This window comes from Stigmatopora argus, chromosome 21 (genome assembly GCF_051989625.1).
Source record: "Stigmatopora argus isolate UIUO_Sarg chromosome 21, RoL_Sarg_1.0, whole genome shotgun sequence".
Taxonomy (NCBI): Eukaryota; Metazoa; Chordata; class Actinopteri; order Syngnathiformes; family Syngnathidae; genus Stigmatopora; species Stigmatopora argus.
The window spans coordinates 10,009,729-10,030,330 of NC_135407.1; the positions used below are offsets into that span (position 1 = coordinate 10,009,729).

General features: G+C 42.1%; 2 protein-coding genes across 3 annotated transcripts in view; both read right to left on the reverse strand.

Annotated features, from left to right (window-relative positions):
- The window catches only part of ccn2b (cellular communication network factor 2b), a 54,856-nt gene that overhangs the window by 2,959 nt on the left and 31,295 nt on the right, over positions 1-20,602 (reverse strand). Inside the window, exons 1-5 of one of the 2 annotated variants that reach the window (XM_077591143.1) lie at positions 4,294-5,099; positions 3,847-4,064; positions 2,704-2,920; positions 1,108-1,359; positions 709-965 (exon numbers count right to left, since the gene is read on the reverse strand). In XM_077591143.1, the coding sequence (XP_077447269.1) occupies positions 709-965; positions 1,108-1,359; positions 2,704-2,920; positions 3,847-3,900 (780 nt within the window). In that variant the 5' untranslated portion in view covers positions 3,901-4,064; positions 4,294-5,099. Of the gene's footprint in view, positions 1-708; positions 966-1,107; positions 1,360-2,703; positions 2,921-3,846; positions 4,065-4,293; positions 5,100-20,602 lie in introns of those variants that run through there. The other variant, XM_077591144.1, reaches the window with a different exon arrangement.
- LOC144067326 (uncharacterized) lies at positions 14,975-20,458 on the reverse strand. The gene is made up of 2 exons (XM_077590963.1): positions 19,517-20,458; positions 14,975-19,198 (listed from the first exon to the last, which is right to left on the reverse strand). Exon 2 carries the CDS (start codon positions 18,408-18,410, stop codon positions 14,994-14,996), a length of 3,417 nt encoding a protein of 1,138 aa, XP_077447089.1. The 5' UTR covers positions 18,411-19,198; positions 19,517-20,458; the 3' UTR covers positions 14,975-14,993.

Below are 20,602 nucleotides of genomic sequence, written 5' to 3' on the forward strand. Positions count from 1 at the left end.
CTTCAAATTGTGTTATTAGTTGTGATAAATGAAAATGTCCCCCCAAAAATACCCCGTACGCCTTTGCTCTGCTGCTCAACTGAATGGGTCTGTTGATACTTATCACATTTGTTCCGCCACTGACTGAACTGATTAGAAAAAAATAATTTGATTGACAGCCAATGTTCCCTCTATTTTTTTGTTTGTCTGGGCAGAAAGACAACATCCCTGAGCACACTGAGTACCGGTGTGAGCAACATCATCATTGCTCGCTATGGGCACACACCAGTAGAAGGTGTACGTCTACTACACATAAATGATTTAGTAATAATAAAATGTAATGATTAATATCTATGAATGAGTGGTTCGCGCGTTGGCCTCACAGCTAAAAAAAATAAATAAATAAATAAACAAAAAGGAAAAAAAATGGGATTTTATTTTGTGCGCTCCATATGATTTGCTGTGCGCAGAGAAGACGAGAGTAGTGCGCAATTGCGCACGCGCGCAGCTTAGAGGGAACATTGCCCATACGCCTGCTGCTCAACTGAATGGGTCAGTTGATACTCATCACATTTGTTCCGCCACTGATTAACCTGATTAGAAAAAAATAATTTGTTTGACACCCCTAATTTAGACACCATGAGGGCAGACGTGATAACGCACACATTGCCTAGTCTGCTTACAATTATACCCCAACCAATTCACAAAACAAGCAAGATGTTAACGAACCTTAATTTCTTTCTCTTGCTGGCTGTCGCAGGGTCGAATCAAACAGACCCTAGTCTGTCTTTCCAGTTGACAGCGCTGGTTGTCATTAGTGATGCGGGATGACACCCCCATGCCACAACTGGCTGAGCACTCGCTCCACTCTGTCGTCTGGACTATGCAGTTATCTCTGGGGTTCTCTGGTTCCAGCGCATGAATGGGCATCTCTCTGAATGCTGGGATGGGTTTTGAAGAAGGCAGTGGATGAATCTGAGAGCCCCCTGTGAAGAGAAAATATCAGGATTTACTTCTGTGCAGAATCTTAAAATAAGTCTTTACATCGGACAATTTGTATGCTTTAATAATGTGTTATTACAATGTGTGAATGCATAGTGTGTAAAATGTGACAAAAATTGTACTTACCGCCCATCACTGACTCATAGAGGTGGTCCTGGGGAGTTTGATCACACACCCACTCTTCACAGCACTTTCCTGGAATGTGGATGCGGCGAGGGTACGGGCAATCCGGAGATGGCAACCTGACGTTACTGGGACATGTGGGCACGCATCCAATCTGCCCATTCATACACACACATTGGTGTTTACAGCTCGGTTGGAAAGATTCTCCGCTGTGGTAGATGGCGCCACCCAAGTCACATGGCTGACCTTCTTGAGCTGTAAACAAATATATAAATTACAGCTGGGCGATAAAACGATAATGATAATTATGGATAAATAATTTTTTTCAATGATAATATTAAAAACTTTGGATAAAAAATCGATAAATGTAAACTGTAATTACACCACCCGTCCACCACAGAGAATGGGGGTTGTTGCGAGATGAACGCTAGTTACAGACTAGAGAAGAAGAGGATGACGAGGAAACGTGTTTTTAGCATGTTAGCAATAGAGGCGAACACGGAGCATGAACGCAAAAGGACAATGACACGGCCAAAATAAGCAATTGTGAGATGCAGGACAACACTGACCCGACCCACTAAAAGATTCAAGTGAATTCTCCTTGGCGTTTTTTTTAAATGCCTCGTACCTGTGCAAAGAACAGCCTTATTGAAAATGTCCTTAATCCACTGTCCTCATTTGAGGACAGCCTGAAATGTTTTTTCTTGATATCAAGAGGTTTTCCATTTTATGTAAATGTTCTGAAAACATTGCAAAAATCTAAAACTTCTCTTGGGTTAAAATGGGTTATGTTCATCCAAATTTTTTATTATTATTTTTTGTAAAAGGCGGTTATAACATTTTTTTAGTTTAGAATGTTTTTATCTCATTCCTTATGGTTTAATTATTGAAGAGAGGATTTGCTAGTTTTAATTAGTTTTTTTTTTTTTTTAAGGATTAATTTCAGTTTACGTTTTGTTGGTTAGGTGTTCATCATGTTTTAGTTACTTTTGTGAAGACACAATTCAGTTTAATGATGTTATATAATTGTTTTATTTCTTAGTATTGATTGCAGTTAACTAATTACAATGTTTTTAAAATTGTATTTTTCATCACTGTGTGTTTTCATCAATGTAACCTTACTTTATATATGACTTTTTAACAGACGCAAAGACAGTTTCTTACCAAAAGAGTTGTCATCCTACGCAACTCGAGTTCTGCACCTAGGACCTAATCGAGTCTTAATACTACTACTTATACTACTTATTTATTATGTTGACCACTTATTTATCTATTACTATTTGGTGATAATTTATTTATCATTACTATATATTGATTATATATGTTTGTTTGTTTGTTGTTGCGTCTATAGACTCTCGCTCTCGCTCTGCTGACCTCACTTGGACGAATTATTTATTTATTTATTATTTATTGATTATTTATTTGTCTGTTTGTTGTTGTTATTTGTGCACTATGTGGTGAAAGCTTTAAATCTCATTATACATGTATAATGAGAATAAAAGCATTCAATTCAATTCAATACTTTTTAATTGCCGGAACTATTTGAATAGTTACCCAGACTTAAAAGTAATATACTACATGGTGTGGGCAATATTTTACCCATGCAGATGCCAGTGTCAGTGTCGCTCAGCAGTGCGTAGTCACAGTAGAGCTCCTTGTGGTGGTCGCAGGGCTCGAGAAGGTTGCAAGGCTCTCCTGATTGCCTGGCACAAACTTTACAGCAACCACAGCCATCAAGCACCAAGCTGGTGCCCACTGGGCAGAGAGGGGGGTCTGCAGGGCAGGCGCAGGGCTGTGAGCACTCCTGGGCCATTGTCTGCAGAAAAAACATTTGTAAAGAAGCTTAAGTTATTACCAGATGCAAAATCATAAGCTGCAAGTAGACCTACATGTCAGTAGTTTCATGGAACGGAAAATAAAACGATTTTTAGGTACATGGATAATTTTATTACTGTTCATTTGAAAATGTTATAATTTTTTGTCTGTGGTAAGGATTTTTTTTTTTAACTCACATTATATAGACACAATACAATTAAAGGCAAATCTTTCATTTCTGCTCTTGGTATACAAAAGCACTTTATCTAACTGAAAACTAAGAACAAATAAGGTAATAGATTTTAAAACAAAAACGCTCACATATAAAATTTTTGGAAGAAAATGTTTATTTAGTTATTGCTCGGTATTCTATTACACTGTCAATGTATACCCAATTCTGTAGCTTTAAAGTGCAGAAATCTATTTATGCATTTCAAACTCAAAATAACTTAAAGTCTAAGTAAATCACAACCCATAAATATGTTTGTTGCACTTAAAAAAAATATTTGTATTTGTATTACTATATATTGTATTAAGACTATGTATTACACTACACTATACTGTACTGAGTACAGTATATTTAGCTCTTTACTCAATAATGAATGCCGCAAGAGGGCGACAAAATACTAAATTTGCGGTAGTGTATACAATGTTTTGCTTCAACAGTATTTCCACTGCAGTCATAATGATGGAAAATTCCTAAATAACATTTTTCACTTTCGTATAACCCAAAAATCATATTTAAATAAGGTGCTTTTAGCAGTCAAATAATATACACGGATATATATATATATATATATATATATATATATATATATATATATATATATATATATATATATATATATATAATGACTAAATGTGTAAAATATAATTCATCTGAAAACAAATGATGCTGTATGGTTGTATGGTTGAGTAAAAACTTACCGATGAGATTATAATCAGAAGAAGAGAGAAAGTTGCTGATGTTTCTCCAGACATGGTTCTTTGTGAATTGCCGTCCACCTAGTTGTATTTTTTTCCTGTTGCAGAAGGCTGGGGTCTTGTGCTTCTAAGCTGAATGATGAAAGGATGGCGGGGGACTCCAACTTAAATACCAGCCCAGTGGGTGTAGCCAGAAGAACAACAACCCATGCCACGCTGCTCTGAAAGGTGAAAATATTCTGATTCAGAAATCCTACATGTCTGCGCAATCATTAATTCCAATGGGCGGGGTGGATAAAATGCCATGAGCATGTGTGCCAACTGCTTATAGCAGTGAGAACTTTATTCCAATTAACATGTGGTAACCTGAGAAGGTTCTCTCACAGGCTGCCTGAAAACAACTCATGAGAGGAAAAACCAGCCTGAGTTTGATGTCAATGTTCTACTCACTCTATGAACAATGATGTCATGAGGCGAGATGATGGGTCTGGGAAATGAGATGATGAGTGCCAAAACTTGACAAGCAATGCAGGGGCTTTTGAAAGACCACTGGCTCTAAAGGGCAGAGGAATTTTCAAAGAGGTTTTCATCAACTTCCATAATATATACAAGTTGACTGAATTAATTAAAAAGGCTTTCAGGCAATCTGTCATTTAAAAATGACAATATTGGAAGTGGTAAAACAATAATAGCTTTTGAGTGTTTTTCATTGTGTATTTTTAGTCTGCAACATAACATTGAAAAAAAACACTTACTCTAATCTGTTTTAAAATTAATCTCATCTCGTTTTCTGAACTCCTTTATCCTCATTAGGGTTGCGGGGGGTGCTGGAGACAATCCCAGCTCGTCTCTGGGCCAGAGGCGGTGGACACCTTGAATCGGTGGCCAGCCAATCGCAGGCCACGCTCACACTCATACCCATGTCCAATCAGCCTACCATTCATGTTTTTGGAATGTGGGAGGAAACCGGAGTACCCGGAGGAAACCCACGCAGGCCCGGGGAAAACATGCAAACTCCACACAGATGGACATGACCTGGATTTGAACCCAGGACCCCAGAGCTGTGAGGCTGACGCGCAACCACTCACTACACCGGGCTGCCCTGTTTTCAAATTAAGATTCATAATTTCATAAAACCAATATATGATGTCAGATAGGAAATTGATCAAAATGCAAATGAGGTTTTTGTCATCTTCTATGTTATTTGGTAAAAATGAGTTTCACGTAAATGTAAAAATATCTTAAGTTAGGTGAAATGGAACTAATTTTATTCGGTAAATCATATTATTTTATTATATCGACGAATAAATCATATTGTGATGAAAATTTTAATATTGGTATATATTGTATCCAGTGACGGTCCGTGCATTTTCTAGTGACGCCTTCAGCAAAAACTAATTTATGGCTATAAAACCTCTACTGCAGCTACAGCTGTGACCAATGTTCCCTCTAATTTTTCGTTGGTCTGAGCAGAAAGTCAACCTCCCTGAGCGCACCGAGTACCAGTGTGAGCGACATCATCGGTACTCGGATGATTCGCCTAAAGACGTTTCGCCGACGGACGTTTGGCGGAACGTCCATTCGGCGACCTGTCCGTCTGTCAAACGTCCGTCGGCGAAACGTCTTTAGGCGAATCATCCGGTCACGACATCATCATTGCTCGCTATGGGCACACCAGTATCACACCTGCCACAAGCAGGTGCATGTCAATGTTCCCTCTAATTTTTCATGTAAAACATGCTGTAAAACACGAAAAACATAAGTGGAGAGAGCTACTGCCACTGCCTGCCGCTTGAACGGCGCCATCATGGGGAAAGGGGTAAAAAAAATAAAAATAAAAAATAAATAAAAAAAAAATAAAAATAAAAAAAATCCTATTTTTTTTTTTACTGCGCGCCATATGATTGCTGCTGCGCAGAGAAGACGAGAGTAGTGCGCAATTGCGCACGCGCGCAGCTTAGAGGGAACACTGGCTGTGACACATAAAAAATAATCAATAATAACCTCATACAATTGAAATATTATTTAGGAATATAGCCATATTTTACTCACCAAAAATCCTTTTTACCTGTACACAATATCCATCCTCCTTTCTTTCCTCCTTTTCTATCGCCATTGAAGCTAATGCTGAAAGTCGAGCCTATCCTGTCGTATTTCTGGCAAACGTTTTTATTCGATTTAGTGCTGAAAATGTTCGTTCCCGGTTGTGACAGGCTTGCTTGTTTTGGAGTTGTCCGATACAGTTTGGTAGCTCTGGCTAGTCCACTCTATCACTAGCCAATCATAGTTGGTGAAAGCGATGAATTATCCCTACGCCTGCGAGTAGGCAATGACGTATCCCTACGCCTGCGAGAAGGCCTTGGTGTCACCAAATCGAATTCTGATTGGTTAAAACAACAGTTTTATCGACACTTGTTTAATGCAGCAGAGCCTGCAGAACTGATTGTGAAGGCCTTGAGGCAGATTTCTGACACTGGCAACAAATAATGGCTGAAATGTGATTGGTTAAATGCTTCAATATGAAAACACATCTGGAAGCAGTGCAGCCATGGGGAAAAGCAATGAAAGGAAGCAAACAGACAATTTGGAATTATTTAATAAGTATTCATGGACAAAATATAATTAACATCAGTCAGATCGTCATTCATATATTTCTTAGGCCAGCAGAAAAGGCCTTGAAGGCCCTGTTAGCACACCACTGATTGTATCATTGTCCAATGAATTTATCCATCGGATCATCATGAAACTTTTCACATCCAAATTTATTGTAATTTGTCTACATTTGTTACCTCACCAGATGTGTTAGAGCTATTGGTTGGAGGGTTTTGCTTCCACAACATAGATGTTGTAATATTAGTATTAAGCTGGCGGACTAATAGGCTATAACAGGGGTCATCAAGCCAAAATGTTGAAAGAGCCATATTGGATGAAAAAAACAAAAAACAATTATGTCTGAAGGCGCCAAAATATTAAAATACTACTTATATAAGCCTTATAATGAAGGCAGCACATGCTCTATGTATTTTTTTTAGCCCAGTATCAAATTTACCAAGTTGGCTACAAATACATCATGAGCATTCAAAATTAAATGTTTATTTTCCCTGCAGTGCATTCTGTAGAGAATGACGCACTCCCTGACAACTCTATTGTACGATGCCGCCTCAAGTTTAACTTCATTACAATATTAATGAACTATGTGCTTTTTTGCTATTGGTGTGATGAACTTAAAGAAATGCAATAAAGAAATGTGATTTTTGATGTCATTTATTTTTAGGATTCGACAAAACCACAACAAAATGGAACGTGGACAACATGCCCCTTTGCCGGTACTCGGACGTTTGGTCGCCGGACGTTTGGTCGCCGGACGTTTGGTCGCCGGATGTTTGGTCGCCGGACATTTGGTCGCCCGGAAGGTTATTGATAATTACCATTTAAAATTGTTGCTCAAATTCCCTAAATACAAACTGGGAATTATTATTTTGTCATACTTAATGCCCTATTAATTATTGGGCTAAAGAAAAGCTCCAAATTTCCCGTACTTTTATTGTGTTTTGTTGGAGAACTTGTTAAGACCCTGACTGACGTCCCTTCCTAAAGGCACAACTCATGTACATACACACTCTTATACACTCACACGTCCGCTCAGTGAAACTGCTCAGGGCCATTGTTGGCTTTGATTGATGCGTAGACCATGTTGTTTTACCTTGTTTGGTACTCGGACGTTTGGTCGGCAGACGTTTGGTCGCCGGACGTTTGGTCGGCGGACGTTTGGTCGGCGGACGTTTGGTCGCCGGACGTTTGGTCGCCGGACGTTTGGTCGCCGGACGTTTGGTCGCCGGACGTTTGGTCGCCGGACGTTTGGTCGCCGGACGTTTGGTCGCCGGACGTTTGGTCGCCGGACGTTTGGTCGCCGGACGTTTGGTCGCCGGACGTTTGGTCGACCGGACCCAAATGTCCGGCGACCAAACGTCCGGTGACCAAACGCCTGTCGACCAAACATCCGGTGACCAAACGTCCGGCGACAAAATGTCCGGCGACCAAATGTCCGGACACGCCCTTTGCCATCTGTAAACAGTTTTCCACGCTAAATTATGTCTCGGGTTGCTACAAAACTTTTGGAGGTGCAATCCACTTATTAGTAAATCTATTTTTGCGCTTTTTTAATTTCTCCAGAATTAATGCAATCACACTTGTTCTCTTTTTTCCAACTGGGTACTCGGCTGCAAATGTAGTATGCCTTACCGGGAAATGTCTTTTTTAAATGACTCTTTTTGTTATTTGACAAAATCTCGCTACAAAGCGAACATTCAGGCAATTATTCTGTATTGGCAATGAATGCAAATGCAAACCTCAATTTTTCTCAGTTATTTTTCTCTTTCCCCCTTGGGATCCATGGCCCATCACAGAGTCGGTTTATTTACAACAGCCACCTACCTGCCTAGCATCCCGCCTTGCTGTTAGAAACGTGTGTCGCAGGCTATAACGCAAATCTTCGTTGACAGAAATGTTGAAATTTAATATTTATTCTACACATTCTTACAGAATTGAAAAACGTTAAGAATGTTTGTGTCATTTTTTGTCCTCCTACAGACACCATTCATTCATTCATTTTCTGAACCCCTTTATCCTCAGTAGGGTCGCAGGAGGTGCTGGAGCCAATACCAGCTGACTTCGGGCCAAAGGCGGGGGACACCCTGAATCCGTGACCGGACGTTTCGTCGAAAGACGTTTGGTCCCCGGACATTTGGTCCCCGGACGTTTGGTCCCCGGACGTTTGGTCGACCGGACGTTTGGTAGAACGGACGTTTGGTAGAACGGACGTTTGGTAGAACGGACGTTTGGTAGAACGGACGTTTGGTAGAACGGACGTTTGGTAGAACGGACGTTTGGTAGAATGGGTTTGCATGCAATTGATAGATTTTAACATTGGGTGAATAGGGATTTAATGACTATTATTTAACATTGAGTGAATAGGGTTAGGGTTAAACAAATTAAAGTCTCGTGACTCAAACCTCGGGACTCGCGAACCCGTTCTACCAAACGTCCGTTCTACCAAACGTCCGTTCTACCAAACGTCCGTTCTACCAAACGTCCGTTCTACCAAACGTCCGTTCTACCAAACGTCCGTTCTACCAAACGTCCGGTCGACCAAACGTCCGGGGACCAAACGTCTGGGGACCAAACGTCTTTCGACCAAACGTCCGAGTACCCCCTGAATCAGTGGCCAGCCGATCGCAGGGCACGAGGAAACGGACAACCATTCACGCTCACACTCATACATAGTGGCAATTTAGAGTGTCCAATCAGCCTACCATGCATGTCTTTGGAATGTGGGAGGAAACCGGAGTACCCGGAGGAAACCCACGCAGGCCCGGGGAAAACATGCAAACTCCACACAGATGGACATGACCTGGATTTGAACCCAGGACCCCAGAGCTGTGAGGCTAATGTGCTAACCACTCAATCCGCCGGACCGCCCCTACAGAAATCAATTTAAAACAAAAAATATATTTCTCTCCCCCATTTTCCATTTTCAAACATTTTGGAAAAAGCTCCAACGAGCCACTAGGGTTTCGCTAAAGAGCCTCATTCGGCTCCAGAACCTCGGGTTCTCTATAGAATAATTTTAGTTTGGAGGTTACACTTTACAGTTCTGTGAATAGCAGCTAACTTCTAATTTTTATCAGCTTTTGTGCCTGCAAGGTCACTCTGACCAAAAGAACCATTTAGCTCAAACTTGCTGATTCATCCTCACAGAAGGTTTGGATTGAAGTCTGATGACGTTCTCACCACAAATAACCAATTTGAGAAAGACAAAAGGCCACCCAAGGGTCACAGCATGAGTTGTTTTGGTTTGTGCCCAAGTACAATGGCAGTGTTCAGACCTGCATTAGTGAATCGCACAAGAGTGGGAAAAACCCAAAAGATTACACCAGACAAAAGGCAGGTTTGAAAACATTGAGTTTGCTGACCTGTCCTCTACACTCACGAGGATTAAACTCAGAAAAGCTAGAAGAAATAAAAGAATGTGCATGAGCCGTTGCAAAACATCTTGATGAGGAAGTTGTGATGGATGGTTTGTTGCCTGACAATATGAATGCATTAGAGCAAGGGTGTCAGACTCGGGTTGGTTCGCGGGCCGCTTTAACGTCAACTTGATTTCACGTGGGCCGGACCATTTTAGGTAAAATATTAAGATTTTTTTAAACAAATGGATTAAAAGAACTGGATTAAAAGCCCTGAATATTCATTTTTTTTATAGATCTAAAACAATGTTTCTTTTAGCTTTTTTATATATTTATAGATTTTACAAAATGATTTTTGAACTAAAAACACAGAAAAAAATGGATTAAAAAATTACAATTATTGATTTCAAAGGGGGAATATCAGGAAATTTAATATACATCTATACTTTGAATTTGATCCTAAAACAGAAAGTCGACACTCATGATTTACTTTCCTGGGCCGAACAAAATGATGCGGCGGGCCAGATTTGGCCCCCGGGCCGCCATTTTGACACATGTGCATTAGATGATGCCTTGTCTGGCCCATTTGTTCCATTTACTCGTATTCGACTTTTGACATTTTGATGCCGGTGTTCCGGTGTCTTCAGGCTATTCAGCCAATTTCCTGGATTCTCTTGTACCGTTTAACATAAAGCTGATCCATGTGATGTTTTTTTTTAGGGTATCTGAAATGTCGCAGTGATGACACAAATGTTCAAGTCTAAACTGCCTATTCAACTGAGAAGCAATTTGAACATAGAAAAGAAAAAGAACAAACCCCTTAAGCATTGAAGTAAATACTTCTTTAAAACCGACACAGTGAATAATGGAGATTCAGTATTGGAAAATAATAATGAAAACAGCTGAGCAAGATTGATTTAAGTATGAAAATTCTTCATTATATGTTATTAGTACTCGGAAAAAAAATGCCTCTCCACAGTAACCACGTTATTACATGTTATTTGTCTCTTCTCCTGACACAAACATTGCTTAAGCTATTTTAGTACGGACCAGGGACTAATACCTGCCATGACAGAAACCGAGCTGATGCTTGCTGAATGACGTACATCTAGATGGCACAACACTGGGTTTGACCCATCATGAATCAGCTTTGTGTTCTTTCTCACACAGGTGTGAGGTTCCCCTACCCTGTGCTACACAAACAGACTGAGTGTGTTTGTCATGTATAATACTCTAACCATTAAACGTTGGCTGTCCTAAGGCAAGGATCATAAGACCTTGAAGAAGAATCTCCCAATTACAGTGTTTATGCTTCGAAGCCCTCTGGGTCAGACATTCATTCTTTCTACGTAGTACTGCTTAAAGTTGTTGTAATGGTGCGGAAGTTTATCACAAATGACACATTCAGTGAGTAAATGGAGGATAATCTGAGGCACCTTCAAAGGGAATATTAAGGTTGGAAACAACTTGCATATGCACCTTATTGGATATGAGAACAGCCAAGTTTGCCAGAGCATAATGAGAGGTTACTAGATTTAATTAAAAATAAGCTCCACTGCTGATGGCATACATATATATAATACATAAAATGAAAAAATAGACACCCTTCTTTCACCAAGAAAACACATTTTAAGTTTACCTTTTTTGTTCTTGTGTGTATGTATATATATATATATATATATATATATATATATATATATATATATATATATATATATATATATATATATATATATATATATTATACATAAAATGAAAAAATAGGCACGCTTCTTTCATTAAGAATTTTTTTTTTGTTTATATATATATATATATATATATATATATATATATATATATATATATATATATATACATATATATACACACACACACAACCATGCACACGCACACCCATACCTAGAGGAAATTTAGTGTTCAATCAGCCTACTATGCATGTTTATGGAATGTGGGAGGAAACCAGAGTACCCGGAGGAAACCCACGCAGAGAACATGCAAACTCCACACAGATGGGCGTGACCTTGATTTGAACCCAGGACCCTAGAGCTGTGAAGCCGACACACTAACCACTCACGCTAACCACTCGCACGACCGGGCCACTTCATTTCGTTTTTATGTAATAAAAAAAAAAACTACCACATTAATTTATTGGTAAATTGATTTGTCAAGTCCTGAAAATACTATGATTAGCTAGGTTACATAATAATTGAAATTACGGGTATGTTAGGTACTGTATTTAAGAAAATAACTAAGATTAGACTTAGATTATAAAAATGCAATTAAGGTTACTTATTTTTGAACAATGGTCATTAATCCCAATTCTTTGATATTATCTATGTGTCAAGTTCTCTCTACTTTCTTCAAACTTTGCCCCAAACTTGAAAAGGGGCCCCAATCTTATCAACGCAGGAACAACTCAAATCCTTCCAGTTTACAATTTTATTGAAGTTTATGGTGATAGGAAGGGGTTAGGTTGAAAACCTTAAAGAAGGAGGAAAGAAGGAAGCATGTGACATCATTCAAGTTTCAGGTTACTATGGTATTCAAAGTGTTGCTCTTGAGTTTCCTAATAACATCTTGAATTTACTACAGAAAAGCAGGAGAGCGTTCAAATGATTGAGTGGAAATGCATGGGTACATTAACTGATTGAGTAAATCAAACACAAATATTCACTTTACAGACATAGGTCATAAGAGTAATCCAAGTTAAGGGAAAATACAAAGAATGCAACTTAAGGTTGCGAGAAGCAAATTAAGCATCAATCAGCTGGCATCTATGTGGTACTTATTTTGTCCTACCAGTTGCGTGTGATCGGGTCTGAAGGGTATTCCTTGCTCCTTTCTCGCCTGTCTACTTTCAAGGCTTGAATCTGAATCTGAATTTTTATATCCTGGCTCATGCCCTATGATCTCAGGCAGGAAATGAGGCGAGGTGACTTTGATTTGGGTTTTTCTTTTCTGCCCCCTGTTGGCCTGGAGGAGGGGCAGACATATCTTCTCCAAAGTTGACTTGACACCTCCCACTTGGCATCTCGGTTCTTGAACCCAGAGAGGTCACACAGTTCCTGGTTGCTCTCGTTCGTTTCTTTGTTGGTCTATTTCTGTTCTTCCACAGGTATCAGGACAATGATGCGTCGTACATCTCTATGCAGAGATGGTGGAAGGGATTTTTGTGAGGGGTTTCTTTGCTTGATCAGATTTGGTAGTAGAGACGGGGTAGCTTGGGAAGGTCTTGACGTGTACATCTCTGACGATGCCTCTTGTGTCGGGGACGACACTATCGACTCGTCCAAGCTTGTACTGGCCCCTTAGAGCATTTTGGTCAGCCAGCCAGACGATATCTCCCGTGGCTACATTTCTGTTCGTTGTGTGCCACTTACTTCGGATGATCAAGTTGGGTCCCGCCAGCTGGCTCCACTTCTTCCAGAATCGGTCGACTTCGGTCTGGATGGCTCTTAGTCTCTTGTAGGGGTATCCTTGAAAGTCGAAGCTTCCTACATCTCCCTCAGGTCCTGTTCTTCCCAGCAGAAGAGTGTTTGGGCTGATGTAGTCTATACATTCCTCACGACTTTGCGTCCTGGCGTCAATGGGTCTTTCGTTGGCCAGATTGGCAGCCATGTAGAGGAAGGTTTGGAACTCACTCCACATGAAGCATCTGTCTCCTGCCAGGTTGTGCAGGGCACGTTTTACAGCGCGTACTGCGGCCTCGGCAGCTCCATTTCGGTGTGCGGAGTCCGCAGGGTGGAGTTTCCAGTTCCATTCCGTTCCATGCGTGGAGGCTTCTTCCTCGACTCTGGATGCTTCCAGCTTCCTCCGGAAGGCATGCAGTTCTTTGAGGGCTGGCCTGGCGCCCACAAAGTTTTTTCCTGGGTCTGACCATATCTTCTTCGGGTGTCCCCGTAATGCTGCAAATCTCTTGTAGGCCAACAGAAAGCCTTCAGATGACAGGTCATTTACTACGTCTGTGTGTAGGGCTCGGGATGCCATGCAGCAGAAAACTAGTCCCCATACTTTGAGTCCTGATCTCTTCTTCACCTCATCCTTCACTTCGTAAGGGCCGAACAGGTCCACAGTTGCGTATTGAAATGGTCTGGCTGGTGTCGTTCGCTCGGATGGGAGGTCGCTCATGATTTGTTGGCATCTTTTGGCTCTGGTTTTTCTGCAGGTTACACAATTATTTACGACCTTCTGAGCCAATCTTCGGCCTCTTATAACCCACGCTTTCTTCCTCATGCGCAGGAGTGTGCCTGCTGTTTCTTCATGGTTTGCGTTGTGGGCTTCTTGTGCCAGAAGAGAAGATATCCATGCATCATGGGGTAAAATTGGTACGGCTGTTTTGTCGTTGTCGAAGATTTGGAATCTTCCTCCACAGACCAAGAGTTCGGTCTCCGCCTCTTTGTATACCGCCAACCTGTTGAGGGTGGTGTCTTGGAAGGACGCGCCCTCTTGGGCTGCCTGGAAGAGGTCTCTCTTTGAATCTTCGTACTCACTCAGTGTAAGTACAGCTTGCTTGGCTCTGGACTTTATCTGGTCTGATGAAAGTCTCTGGCTCTTTGGTTTACTTGAAGTTGGGTCTTGTTCCAATACACTTTTCCATTTTCTTGCAGCTCTCCATACCCAGGCTATGACCCTGATCAATTTGGTTAGGCTGCTGAATCTCCTTACATCGATCAGTTCTTTCACAGCAGATCCGGCTGGAGGTCTTCGGGCTCGGGGATCATCTTCGTTTGCAGCCCCTCGTGGGATACTCCAATCTCCCCCATTCGTGGCATGGGTTGGATTCCTTGTTCCGGCAACTGGTGCATCGCTCGTCCTTCCTCTCGTCTATGACCTGGTCTGTACTGCTGTGAAGGACTTCCTTTGGAGTTTATTAATTCCTTCCCTTGCATGGGCAGCGACTTCTTTGGCCGACTTCTTTGGCCACTCCTCTATGGGCAGCCTTAGGAATTCGGGTCCGTCTTGCCACGCGGAGCCCTCTCTGAGGTCCTCCGGGGCAACTCCTCTTGTTAGCATGTCCGCTACATTGAGGTCTCCCTGGATCCACCACCAGTCGTCAACGGACGTGGTCTTCTGAATTTCTCCAACTCTGTTCGCGAAGAAAGTTTGATATCCGTAACTGTCTCTTTGGATTGCTCCTAACACAGTTTGACTGTCCACTAGGTGGATCCATTTTTCAATCTCCATTCAACTGTGCTTTTCGATGTATCTTCTGAGGCGAGCTGCATAGACAGCGCCACATATTTCAGCTTTCACTGGTTCTCCCTTCTGGTCAAGTGGTGAGAGTTTCGCCTTGGACTCGACGAGTCTGACTTCGATGCCCGTCGCTGTCTCCCATCTGAGGTACACCACGGCCCCGTAACTCTGGTCACTTCCGTCAGAGAATGTCACTCCCCACGGTTTTCGGGTCCAGTTCCGTGGCGTGAGGCTCCTGTGGAAGGTAACTTGGCTGAGACGGACGTATTCTTCAAATAACTGGATTGCTTCTTCCCTTAACTTTTCAGATAGAGGTTTGTCCCACGTGTCTTGGGTTCTGCTGGTTCCAGCTTCTTGGAAAGCTTTCCTGACCAGAATGGCACCCTTCTGTTTGGTGGGGGTGACAAGGCCTATCGGATCATAGAGGCCAGCTACCTGGCTTAGTAATTGTCTCCTAGTCAGTGGTTTGGGAGTGTTTTCTCTCACCTCCTCTTCCAGGAGGTTTTGACCCACTCTCATTTTCTTTCTTCTCTTTGAGAAGTTAACTGAGGTCATTGGGTACAGTTTGTCACTTCCGACAATGTAGCCGACTCCAAGGGCTTTGTCGTCTTCTCCTCTTCTTTGATTTGGTAGAATGAGTATATTGCTGGAAGATGCTCCTGCTGTGAGTATCTCCCTCCCACTTTGACCTGACCGGAGCCAGGGTTTGAGGATGAAGCCCCCTGCTTTCAGGATCTCTTCAACTCTTTTGGTGTACCCATCCAGTTTTTCCAAGTCGTTATGAGAGGTAAGCACATCATCAACATAAGAGTCTTCCTCCAGGATTCTGCACTCCTCTTTTAGGTGAGCAAACATGGGTAGCTTTGCAGTCTCTCTCATTGCCAGCTGTGCAATGCATCCTGCTGGCCGATCGCCAATGTTGACTCGGGTGATGGCATACTCCTCAATTTCACTTTCTTCGGTGTCTCTCCAAAGAAATCTGTGTAGGTGCATTTCTGGTTCTTCCAACCACACTGAGTTGTACATCTTCTTGATGTCACCAAGGGCTGCATGCACCCCTCTTCTGAATCTGAGTAAAACTGCTCTGATTGGGTTGAGGACGTCTGGTCCTTTCAACAGGATATCGTTCATGCTAAGTCCCTTGAACTTCTGGCTGCTGTTCCAGACTAGGCGCACTGGTGTGGTGACGGAGTGGGGGTTTGGCGCTACCAAGTGGCTAACGTACCACACCGGTCCTCTCCAATTGGTGATCATTTCTTTGCTGAGTTTCTTTGCTGCTCTTCTTTCCACCATTTCATGGACTTGGGATGCGTATGCCACTTTCCACTTGGGTTCTTTCTTGAGTTGTTTTTCTGTCCTCAGAAAGGTTGCTTCTACTCCACTTCTGTTGTAGGGTAGGTTAATGGGGTCTTCGATCCATGGGTATTTCGTATCCCAGTGAGGTTGGTTGACGTGATCATCGGTGGTGACATAGGTGAGGCCTTTTCTGATGATTTCCAGCTCTCTCTCCTCGCTCAGTGTCATCTCCTTGCCTCCTGGCTGGCAGTTACCACATCTGCATCCTCCGCACTTTGGTTCGCAGGCTGCCCCAATACTGTCCCATTTCCACCAGTTGAGGAATTCTTTGTCTGTGACAGTACTTCTCGTTTCAGCTTTGAATTCCTTTGATGCTCTGAGTTCTTGGTATTTCACAGCCGTGGCCCTCATGGACCGTGCAAAGTGTGTTTTGGATGTGCGAGCTGCCACACTCTCTTCCTCAAAGAGGTCTGGGTGCGTTCCACCAACGGTCTTTCCTAATGGTCCGTCCCATAAGACGAGGTCGCCGATCACTTTCACCCTCTGTGGTGCGAGGCGTCCTTCCCGGTGACCGATGAGGAGCTCGACCTGCTCTGGTCTGTGCAGGTCCTCTAAGCTGACTTCTGGGAAGAACCCTTTCAGTTCTTCAGGTTTGATAGTCCTACTTATCTTGGCTATTTCTTTCAAACCATAACAGGTAAGTTCATGGGCTCTTTGCGTCCCTGTGGGTGTCTTAACTCTCACTCGGAGCTGATACTTTTTTGTTTTTACTTTCAAAACCATCCCCCCAACACCGTGGACCAGTAGGGTGACCTTCTCACTTCTGAGGTTGAGCCTTTTGGCTGCGCTGTGGGTAATGTAGTTTGTATCAGACGCCAAGTCAATCAGTGTTCCAATTTTCTGACCTGCATTGGTTGTTACTTCGAGGAGCATAAGCATCACTGGGAGTTCCTCCCCTTCACTATGCCCCATTGCTGCAGACTTGTCGGTGCAGAGCGAACTTGCCGAAACATTGGTGAAGACTCTCTTGAATTCTTCTGCCGCTTCGGGGGACATTCTAGACACAAATCCCTGTTGTTCTTCTGTCAATTCGTGCCTCCCCGCACTTGGTCTTGGTATTGCGTTTCCTTTTTGACACAGGAAAAAGTGATGGTCTCTCTTGCAGCTCTGTTTCCTGCACAAGTAAGTGTCCCTGCATTCGCTTTCATCCTTGTGACACCCTAGGCACTTTTTGCAGGCTCCCAACCTTTCAACTGCACTCAACTTGTCTTTCGGTTTCAGGTTTTTGAACGCCTTGCAGAAGAAAAGCTTCTCTCCGTGCCCCTCTTCCCCGCAGACGACACATCCCCCTTTGCTCGTGGACTTGGTTGAGGCGTACTTCCTGGATTCATATGGCCTGGGTTCCACTGATCTTGGGGGATTCCGACATGTAAGCTGCTCGGTCCTCTCCAAGACCCCCTCCTGGTCCTTCAGGTACCGTAGGAGGTTGTCGAAGTGGTTGCCTGGGGTGACTCCATTGGCTGGGTTGGTCATGAAGACTAACCAGTCTCTCATTATCGCCCCTGGTAACTTGCGCTCTATTGATCTGATTACAAGCGGATTTTTGATGGCTCCAGTGTAGTCAAGTTCTATGAGATCGTTGAGGGCCTTTTCGATTGCCTGGATCATGTCAATCACTTTCCGGGGTTGGTCTGATGTCAGGATGGGGAATTTTTCCAGGCCTTCAACAATTTCCAAGGCTATTGTTGTTTTGTTTCCAAATCGGTTTTCCAGTATCCTGAACATGTCTTCGGCGGTCTGACAGGTGGACAGGCTTAGGTCTCTGCAGATCCTCCCGTCCACACTTTCAAGGAGCTGGAGCCTTCGGGCTTCCTTCGAGCCAGTTGGCTCGCTTTGTTTCTGAAGGCTTTCCCAGGTCTTTCTCCACGGGTGGAAGTCTCTTCTGGAGCCATAGAATGTGGGTAGGCTGGTGGCCTTCATTTTGAGAACTGGTGCTTGTGCTGCACACTTTGTTTGGAATTCTCTTGCCACCTCATCCTCAGCTTCTTGAACCACTATGAATTCTGCCTGCTTTTCATCGAAGAGGGCCTTTTGTCTCCTTAGGTCTTCCATTCTCCTGTTCTGGGTGGCGCATCCTCCGTCAGGGATCCACTTTCCCCATTCCCTGGCTGCTACCGTGAAGTCACTTATCCGTTTTCTGGCGCAGCCTACAAGGTGTTCATAGGCCCCCTTATATCATCCCCCAGACACTGGGACTTCAAGGGCCTTTTCGCTAGATAATTTTGCTTCCTCGAATCCGATCGAGAGCTCGAACTTGCCAAATCTATCCCAGAGATTTGATTGTACCGTTTTCCTTACTTCTTTCAGCTTGGTGTCACAGTCTTCTCTGGTCTTCTTTATTTTCTCCAATATTCCTTCAATATCTTCCTCAGAACCTCCCCGTTCGGCAAGGAGGCCGAGTTCGTAATCGCTATTAGTGCCATGTACCTCTTTTGATTGTGCATAGACCCTATTGTATTCCTTCAGCAACTCTGATTTTTCCAGGTTCCCTGCATCTCTGACTAGGTGAGTGGCTTGATTGATGAAAGCTCTTTCTGCTCTGGCCCTTTCGAGTTCTAGCAGCTCAATCATTTTCCCAGTATGTTTTTCCGCCATGGCTTGAGGCCTCGCACTCCTCTTGAGGCCCTTCCGACGACTGCGTTGGCTTTGACTCAAGGCCTTTAATCCTTTGTCTATGATGCCACGCTGGTTTTCAACTGTCAAGTTCTCTCTACTTTCTTCAAACTTTGCCCCAAACTTGAAAAGGGGCCCCAATCTTATCAACGCAGGAACAACTCAAATCCTTCCAGTTTACAATTTTATTGAAGTTTATGGTGATAGGAAGGGGTTAGGTTGAAAACCTTAAAGAAGGAGGAAAGAAGGAAGCATGTGACATCATTCAAGTTTCAGGTTACTATGGTATTCAAAGTGTTGCTCTTGAGTTTACTAATAACATCTTGAATTCACTACAGAAAAGCAGGAGAGCGTTCAAATGATTGAGTGGAAATGCATGGGTACATTAACTGATTGAGTAAATCAAACACAAATATTCACTTTACAGAGATAGGTCATAAGAGTAATCCAAGTTAAGGGAAAATACAAAGAATGCAACTTAAGGTTGCGAGAAGCAAATTAAGCATCAATCAGCTGGCATCTATGTGGTACTTATTTTGTCCTACCAGTTGCGTGTGATCGGGTCTGAAGGGTATTCCTTGCTCCTTTCTCGCCTGTCTACTTTCAAGGCTTGAATCTGAATCTGAATTTTTATATCCTGGCTCATGCCCTATGATCTCAGGCAGGAAATGAGGCGAGGTGACTTTGATTTGGGTTTTTCTTTTCTGCCCCCTGTTGGCCTGGAGGAGGGGCAGACATATCTTCTCCAAAGTTGACTTGACACTATGAAATATTAAACTATTGACTCATAATATATATATTTTTTAGTTTATTGCAATATGTTGACTGCACAAAAAACTAAACTGCCCTGCAATTTGGTGGCAACCTATTCAGGGTGTATCCTGTCTACTGCCCTGAATAGACTCCGGCACCTCTGCGACCCTCGTAAGGATAAGCGGCATGGAAAATGAATGAATTAATAAAAATTATACTGGTATATTTTGGCCCACTACTCTCTTTATTTCCACCACATACAGGTCAGTAAATCTGAGTTTGAGCAATGTAACACCTCAACATCTCCATCTGTCAGTGAAATATGCATACATTCATGCTCCATTTACCTCAGAATTCAAAATTCACCACCCACCTCCCAACCATACTATGCATCTGGCATGCCTTCGCCTCAGTTGTACATTTACTAACTTTATTCATACCGTATTCGGGAAATTTCATTGTCAGAGTAGCAAGACGGTGAGAATACAGATACAGGAAAATACATTTTAGACATAAATAAATAGGTAATAAATAAGTAAATATGTAAATAAATATATAAATAATACATATAAACAAATAAATACATAAATAAATGAATAAATGCATGCATAAATAAATAAATACATAAATACATACATAAATAAATGAATACATAAATAAAGAAATAAATAAAGAAATAAATACATAAATAAATACATACATAAATAAATAAATATATAAAGAAATAAATACATAAATAAAGAAATAAATACATAAATAAATAAATACATAAATAAAGAAATAAATACATAAATAAAGAAATAAATACATAATTAAAGAAATATGTCAATAAATATTTTCAGGATGAACGTCTACTGGGCTCATCACAATAAGTAGCG

Coding starts and splice junctions, on each gene's coding strand:
- LOC144067326 (XM_077590963.1), bottom strand. CDS start 18,410: ATGGAAGACCTAAGGAGACAAAAGGCCCTCTTCGATGAAAAGCAGGCA.